Genomic DNA, 8,803 nt, shown 5'->3' with positions numbered 1-8,803 from the left:
ACACACAAGAAGGCAGTGTGAAGTTAGTTTCCTGCAATGCTTGATTCGTGTGTGAGTCTGTCATTAGACCATCCCTGCCTAGTGAATGCCCTTATCTTTCAAACTCAGTGCCTCCAGTTTGTAACACATGTTCTCTGCCAACAATCTCTCCTGAAAACACACTTTTGATGCCTTTGTGATGGCCTAGTTTAATGCGATTTGGAGCATAATATGACCATGTTTTGAATCAACATAAGGGCATTCTGTGTTCAAAACAATTTCCGTCACAAAAGTGAAAAACCCAGGTAAAATATCACACAGGTACTGGCTAACGATGGGCATTTTCTTGCAAAACATCATAGCAGAATTGCCATAGATTTAACACCTAATATAGCAACTGCAGGAGTCAGACTTATTATTCCATATCTTACCTGTCAGCAGTGAAGCTGTGCTGGAGAAGAGATGTTATTAAAGTATTGTAGACTACAATTGTGGGTTTGTATGTAGAATTGCATGTGGACAATGTGCCTGTCTGGCAAATTGCAATACAATGCTGCAATGTAATGTTGAGAGGTATTGTGTTGGAGTTAGTCATGCACTTCTAATCCAGACTAATTTACTACATCAGGTATTTTTAAGTGTTGCTACAACATAGAGGTACACTATTAGGCTTTTCTAATCAAAACTGAACTACTAAAACAATTAAAGAGTTCCTACTTTTTAAATAAAGGTACAACAGCTGTTATAATTTTGAGATCGCGTCACACATACAGCAAGGAAACCGCTCATACTTGTCCCGCCCCCCGCCACGGATGCTGAACGCTGATTCGCTGTTCCAACTGCCAATTTATTGAAAGCGTCAGTTGACGGTTACGTCAAGTTGGCCACAACGAGAGCAGTTGCACGGTGTTACACGTCAAAATAAAAGCACGATGTTTTAAAACCTAACATATGAAATAATTCCTACATGTTTCTGGATTTCCTTTAATCAAAAATGACCATTTAAGGTGATATTCACATATAACACGAAACTACAGGTGAAAAAAATCGCTTTATTTTGTATTACGTTACGTGGCATTTTAAAGAGGGATTTGTTTTGAAAAGCGTGGCCGGAAGCTCCTGAAACTAAACCTAGCTAGCTCGACCACTACCAGGCGTTTGTGTATTTTGAGGAAGACTATTGATGATGTTGCTGCGAAAATAGAGCGAAAGGAAAAGTTATTGAACAGTACAGTGTGGAGGACACCTGCCTGTCGCCTCTGTAACAGGTAACGTTAATAAACACACTGTCAGCGTTATGTGACCGCTGTAACTACAGCTACAGTCTGCTAGGCAACCAGCTAACCAGCTCCTCTGCTGATAGTGATAGTGAAATACATTTTTATGAATCATTATATGTCACTCATTCTTCCTTTGACTACTGCGTGCGCCTCAGTGTTTATGAATGTAATTATAAGTGACATTTATGTGGCATTTATTCCCTAAGAAGGGCCACTTCCTGTTTATTTGACAGGTTTTTTTAGTGGCGTCACTGCCTCATTTGCTCATGTGTGTGTTAAATATCGGACTGAAGTCTTTCATTGGCTAATTAATTGAATCAAACGGAGAGAAAAGAGGCTGAATGGTTGTATTCAAGCTGTGTTTGTAGTCAATCTAATTTATTTAGATGTGCTTCAATTTCATGCAGTCTACGGGATCAGTGCTTGTGATCTTAACTGCCTCAATTCAGAAAGTAAATAAGAAAATTATAGTTGTGTTAGGAGGGGGGATTACATTACAGGCCTGCCAAACTGCGGGTTTATGTGTGTAAGGTTAGCTATTTGCATTCCTGCAGTCATGATCTGATGTGTTAACTGTGTCACACCAAGCTTGGGTCGTGTTATATCAAATAAAATCGATAAATGCCTCAAGTGGACCCGACTTTGACATTAGTTGGCTTTGTTTTTTCCACCGTAAGAGCTGTGATGATGTTGCTACACGGAGGTTGTTTTTTATCCCCCCCTGCTTCAGTGTCCTTAAGGACATTTTACTTATTCATTTCTGCCAGTTTCTAGCTGCTGTTTTGTCGCTGAGCTCTCACCTCAGAGGATGTGTGTAGGAGTAAAAAGCTTCTGTTTTTAGTCCTCCATAACCTCGTTTTTGCAACAGGATATTCATGTGGAACATATAATGTGAAAAAAGGGGGTCAAACAACGAATCAATTCATTAGACAGCTTAAAAAAAACGGGGTATTATCTCGAGGCTGGCAAATTGCACAAAGGCTGTATCAGAAACAGAAATACTTTATTGATGCCTGGAGAGAAATGGTTGTGTTAGGAGAGTGGCAGAGGAAGTTTACACACCGGTGTTAAACCACAGAAACTCACTAATCTGCACACAGCGCTGTTAAAAAGGAAGATAACAACCCTTCACACACACAATCCTCCTCAGTTCCTCCTCTTCTTCAGACAGACTGTGTGGCAGTAAAGGACGTAGACACGACGCACACTAACACTCAGCTCGTACGTCTGTAGTAGTAGATGTTGTAGTTTTCATGCTGCCTGCTGGTTTAGCATCAAGTAACCACGAGATGTTTCACTTCCTGCAAAGACGACCCAAAAATATTGTTGGCTAAAGGTTCAGTGTGGAGTTTACTGTTGTATGTTTTCATTGAGGTGTAATCTCCTGAAAATAGGTTTCTCCTGCTTGAAACGGGAGAGTGAGGCGAGGGCGTTGCAGTCAGCAACTACACCGCTAGATGCCAGTACGTCCTGCACACTGCACCTTTGAGGCAATCACTTTGTCTCTGTGTGTTTGGGCATGTGTTGAGTGTTTGTTGCTGTCCAGTCAGGCATTAGTTCTCAGTTCCTTTTTCTTTGTGTTTTTTCTCAGCTTTCCCTGAAAGTCTGACTGGTGGTTTGGTCTCTTGCCAAGTGGTTTTCAGCCGACATGCAGAGCTGTGACAGTTTAGAGATGTGAAATTGAAACTGCGCTGTCCGCAGCTCGGGTTGGCCCTTTGTGGGTGCAGCTGATTCAGATCTTTATAGCAGCGCTCGTCTGCGGGTTGCTCGGCCGCTCCAACACTTTGGTCCAGACTGAAATATCTCAGCAACTAACGGATTCAAATTTAATGCAGACAACTTCTAACTTATCACTTAATACCGACAAAACCTGGACGTGCTTCGTCACTCTGCATGCTGACATTAGCAGCGATCGTTTCTCCTTCGTATCTTCTCAGGATGTTGCTGAAGATACTGCTGGGCTTCCTGTGCGGCGTCGCAGCTTCGGCCGCGGAAAACGACACGGCTCAGCAAGCTCCTCCGCCGCTGCTGCTGGTGTCGTTCGACGGTTTCCGAGCGGACTACCTGCAAAGGTTCCCCATGCCGAACCTGAAGCTCCTGTACAGCCAGGGGGTCCTGGTGGAGCAGCTCACCAACGTCTTCATCACCAAGACGTTTCCCAACCACTACAGCCTGGTGAGCCTGCTGCTCGTGCTTTTAGCTCCCTGCTGAATTGTAACAATCATAATAATTCAGATTCTTCCCTCTTCAGGTGACGGGGCTGTACGCTGAGTCTCACGGTATCCTGGCCAGTAACATGTACGACCCTGTCAGCCACAAGCACTTCCACATCGGCAACGACACCGACCCGATGTGGTGGAATGAGGCGCAGCCCCTCTGGGTCACAGCGCTGGACTCCGGCTACAAGACGGCGGCCATGATGTGGCCCGGCTCCGAAGTGACCTTCCGAAACCGCACAGCTACACACTTCCTTCCCTACAACTCCAGAGTGACGTTCCCGGAACGACTGGGGAACGTGACAAACTGGATGCTGGGAGACGGAAAGGTAGAAAAAGTTACTTTAGTAAGCTGACTCTTAAGTTATCTCACCTTTTCTGTCTTTCAAGGTTTCCATTTCGCTCTATCTCTGTTCTAAAACCATGTTAACGCCATAAAGTAGTAAAATTAAAACATATCTTGAAGGCTGAGTTGCTATTGTCTGAAGTTCTGTGTCATATTCCCCCAGGAGCAAGGAGCAATGTTTGCAGCTCTCTACTGGGAGGAGCCAGACCGGTCAGGTCACATGTTTGGCCCTGACAACACCACTGCCATGAGCAAAGCGCTGAAGGAGGTACAGTTATTTATTTAAGCTTAAAATGTCAGAAAAGCTCACTGACAGACACATTCTGCTCCGAAGAAAAGCTCTGTAATATATATTTGTTGGAAGAGGGGATGTTAGGATCCCATCTCAAAGTATCAGTATCAGTCGATCGAGGCGTTTATCGTCTACACTGAGTTTTATTGTTGTTTGTTTTGCCTCAGTTATCACAATGCAATGAGCAATAACAGTCATTTATTAATGTAATCCGCGCAAAAGATGTCCAGATAACGAAAATAAACACTCAACAGTTCATTCAGTCCCAGGCTGCACCAAAGAGACACTGGAGGAGAAACTCCCTTGAGACAGCGATGAGGCTGAAGAGATTACACAGAGAGTTTATTATTTTATTGTCTACTTTATTGTTTTGTAGAAAATAAAAATCATTAAGCAACAGCTTAGACACAATCTAATGCAGAGCTATTCTAATATCAAGCAAAGTGTGAACCTGTACGAGTGGAAAATAGAAGTATTGGATTAGGACTTTATATTAAATGACTCAAACTGGGAGCGGGGGCGAAAAAACTCCCCTAGTGGGAAGCATTTCTTTCCATTAGTCAAACCAGAGGTTAGGTTTACACCAGTGAGTGAAATCTATGGTGAAGCATCATGATTGTTTCTATGGCCGTTTCCTGCAGTTAAATAAAGCCTGTGCAATGATTTACAACAGTGGTTTAACTGTTTGTCTGAGCTGTATTGTTGCAAAATGTCTTCAATGTCAATTCAATTCAATTCAAGTTCAAATGACTCATTAGATAATCTGTCGTGCGATGTGTTGGATGTTGACCTCTATCAATGCTTCCCTCCCCGTCTCCATATTTTATGTGAATTAGAAAAGTTGGATGGAAGCAGCTGGGTTTGGTAACATTTCTCTCTTGGCATAATGATAAAGATACAATAAATATGTAAATTCAGTGTAAAAAAAAATACCCTAAAATTGGCATGATCCAATGGCTCAGCACACTTGAGGGTTAATTCGATTTGTACAGAACTCCTTTCAACCCAGATTTGCTGGATGGAAGGAGTTATTGATGGCTGTGTCTCTTTGCATGCGATCAGGTTGACGACAACATCGGCCTGCTGATTTCAGAGCTGAAGCGGACCGGCCTCTGGGGTCGCATCAACGTCCTGGTGACCAGTGACCACGGCATGGCTCAGTGCTCGGCCGAGCGCCTCATACGGCTGGACGACTGCCTCCACCCCGACAACTACACACTGGTGGACCTCACACCCGTCGCCGCCCTCATCCCAAAAAATGGTAACCAAGTTCAAATCAGCTAACACGGGAGCCTGAATACAAACCACACAAAAAATATGTGACAGGTTTCTTTTTTATTTATCTAATCGTACTTTTGTGTGTGCTTTGCAGACCCAGAGGCCGTGTTTGCTCTGCTGAAACAGTGTAACACCCATATGACAGCGTATTTGAAAAAGGCCATCCCTGATAGGCTGCACTACAAGAACAACGAACGCATCCAGCAGATAATACTGATTGCTGACGAGGGTTGGACCATAGTGCAGCGGGGGAACAAACTGCCAAGACGTATTTCTCTTAATTGTTTTCTCAGTACTGTGATTAACATCTGGCCAACTGCGAGCTCATCTGTTATCTTTTGTTTGTTAGTCTTCTGTTTTACCCACTTATATTTTCTAATAATACTGAAGTAAATTATTATTCTTTATGTATATTATGTCCATTTAGTTTCACAACAACTCATCCAAGATATACTAATAGGCTACTTTTACATTCTTTTTGAAAATATTTTGGGTTTTAAAGGAGAGATATTTTGGGGACATTTTAGAAAAAATAATTAAGATGATCGTGGAGATGATTCACAATGCATTTTTCTAGATTTTTAATTTAGATTTAGATAGTTTCACTCTATCTCTTTGTGGTAAACTAGTCTTATTGGATCTGGTATCACTATCAAATTGAGGCACTAAAATGGACATTAAAAGTCTTACAGAACTACATAGATTCACATTTATAAGCAAATACTAACAGTACGCCCACCCACCAGTTCTCACTCTTCTTCCCTCCCTCAGTGGGCGATCACGGCTACGACAACTCCTTATCCAGTATGCACCCCTTCCTCGCAGCGACGGGTCCCAGCTTCCGTAAGAATTATCAAATCAGCAGTTTGCAGAGCGTGGACATTTACCCGCTCATGTGCCACCTGCTGTCGGTGCCCCCCCAGCCAAACAACGGCACCCTGAACCAGGCTCGGTGCCTGCTGACTGCTGAGACCTGCTGGAACGTCCCTCTGATGATCGGCCTGGTGGTGGGCGTCCTACTGGTACTCAGTACAATCACAGGTAAGTCGGAATGATAGCAATGGCATATTAATATGTTATGTCTATGCATCATACGCTCCAGGGGTCGCGTGTAGGTATAGAAAAAGGGAACCCAGGATAGACCCCTGGGGGACTCCACAAAAGAGAAGAGTGAGTGGATGAGGCGTCTTCACTCTGTGCCGTACTGTACGTCACAGATCAGTGAACTAACCGGGCCTGTTTCTTCAGTTTTGTTTAGATTGCTTAGCAACCGCCGCCCGTCAGGCACCCGGCCCTTCCAGAGGCTGCAGGTCGACGATGACGACGACGACGACCCCCTGTTGGAGTAAACCAGTCAGAGCCGGGCACCACACACAGTCTGTGTCACCTGTTCGTGCTCCAATAGATACTTTGATGTGTTGCACTTTACTCACTGAGGCCAGCTTTTACTCTGGCATACGTGTGTGTGTGTACATGTGTGTGTACATACATGTACACACACGTAGTAGAAAGAAGCCGTCAGGGCTGCCGACAACCTGCTGTGGAGTTTGTACACTGGTGTAAAAACAGCTGCAGGAAAAAGTGATTACTATAGCTGACTCTGACTCCATAATGTTGATGTTGTAGAAATCCTGTTACAGTAGACTTGAAAATGTGACAAGAAGCCAGTGGTGTTTAGTTTTGAGGAAATATTGATGATAACATTGAGATTAATAATTTTATTGTGGGAGTCTAGTGATTTAAGAGCTTCATTTAATATTTTTCTGGGCGAATCGTCTTTATAAAGCCTGATTTTGTGTGTAATTTTATATTTGTAGGGTTACTTTTTGTCAGCAGAGGGAGCCAGTAGCACATTTAAGACTCATATTGTATTTCACTGACATCCTGTGTTTCACGACGAGGAAAGCTTGAAAGATTTCTGTCTGTACTGTTACTGTTCTGGTGTATTTGTTACACTGATATCTGAGTCATTTCAAAAAGAATTGAATTTAAAATCTGAGATGATATATTTTTACTATTAGATTATAGTCTACTATAATAGTCTATAGTAACTAAAATGCTCCAGTAAAGGGAAATGTTGTTTTGAAGAGGATGATTTCTATGCACTGTACTTACATTATACACACATGTATACATTTATATTAATTATACCAAAGACTATTATTTAGATGTGCAACAGATGCTCCAAAGAGATATTCACCATCTAAAAATGATCTTTGTTTTTAAACTAAAGCAATATATTTGTTATTATTGACACACTTGATCACCTAGAATTTAAAAATAGAAAGATCAAATCGCGGTAATTAGTTGAAACTTATCTTATTATCATATTTATCTGATGGTGTCTAATGCCTCTTATCTTACTATTGACAAATCCCATGTAAAGACCAAAGCCGACAACAAATATATTGTACTATTGTGTGTGTATCTAAAGCCTAATATTTTGTTTCTCTGTGTCAGAGAGCTTCACTGTTAAACATTGTCACCACACCGTTGTTACTTCATTATAATGACTACGAGCACTGTAGTTTATTTTGACTCCATCCACCGTCCTGCTGCTGTAAATACTCAGTAGAGTATTCATCCGCAGCTGAAAGTAGTCCTCTCCAAATGCACTATTTTTTTTAAATTTACTAAAAACTTCAGTGCTCAGCTGTTTTTAATATTTACGTCTCCAGTGGGAACCAGTGGGTTTTGGGGGCCACCAACAGGGTTCGGGATGTCGGAAAGTATTGAAACATAGTTAATTTTGGTCTTTTCATGGGATTTTTTTTGACAGTAACAAAACTATAGTGTACTACCAGCCTCATTCTTTAATGCAGTGCTGCTGGTGCGCTCCTCCAACCATGTATCCAGTGATGTGTACTGTTCATGCATCTATTCATGTGTTAACAAATGAGACTCAACATGACCAACTTACTCCATTTTTATTCTTCTTTCTGGTACTTTTCATGAACACAGTTGCTTCAGGTCACAGCGAGCATATTTGCTTTAATGCATATATGTTTTACCCTTACTTCAGAGGATGAACATTATAGTGTTTTTTCATCTGCACCCACTTCCTATTCTGTGTAATATACTGTAAAACATTCAAGTTTTGTGCCATAAAGCAATCTCAGTATAAAATTTAGGCCAGTGGTATGGTGTGAAATGCAGTGTAGAAGCTACCAGTCTCAAGAAAATGGTCTCATTTTTATGGATTATCATATTTATGTGTGTTTTATGAGGTTTAAATGCTTCACATAAGCTGTATCTTTGCACTCTATTTGTGTTTGATCCTTAAAGTTACCGACTTTTGTGGGGGTTTTTTGTGGAAAAAATTCTTTTGGAACTATGCAAATCCTGACTGGGCTGTTGAGAGATTCCTGTGGTTCAATGTCATTTTCAAAATGAATAAAGAGGATAGAAAATC

The 8,803-nt window shown here is 41.8% G+C and overlaps 1 protein-coding gene across 1 annotated transcript in view; it reads left to right on the top strand.

The window, feature by feature from the left end:
- Nucleotides 1–8,803, top strand: part of enpp4 (ectonucleotide pyrophosphatase/phosphodiesterase 4) — a 9,249-nt gene extending 446 nt beyond the window's left edge. Inside the window, exons 2-9 of the mRNA XM_035678060.1 lie at nt 1,084–1,247; nt 3,197–3,434; nt 3,511–3,804; nt 3,985–4,089; nt 5,176–5,374; nt 5,486–5,659; nt 6,163–6,432; nt 6,640–8,803. Of these exons, the coding sequence (XP_035533953.1) occupies nt 1,084–1,247; nt 3,197–3,434; nt 3,511–3,804; nt 3,985–4,089; nt 5,176–5,374; nt 5,486–5,659; nt 6,163–6,432; nt 6,640–6,740 (1,545 nt within the window). The 3' untranslated portion in view covers nt 6,741–8,803. The remainder of the gene's footprint in view (nt 1–1,083; nt 1,248–3,196; nt 3,435–3,510; nt 3,805–3,984; nt 4,090–5,175; nt 5,375–5,485; nt 5,660–6,162; nt 6,433–6,639) is intronic.

The sequence above is a fragment of the Morone saxatilis genome, unplaced genomic scaffold, assembly GCF_004916995.1.
Source record: "Morone saxatilis isolate NCDOM2014 unplaced genomic scaffold, NCSU_SB_2.0 Contig6, whole genome shotgun sequence".
Taxonomy (NCBI): domain Eukaryota; kingdom Metazoa; phylum Chordata; class Actinopteri; family Moronidae; genus Morone; species Morone saxatilis.
The sequence above is the reverse complement of the archived record's forward strand: the minus strand, read 5'-3'. Positions and strand labels throughout refer to the sequence as shown.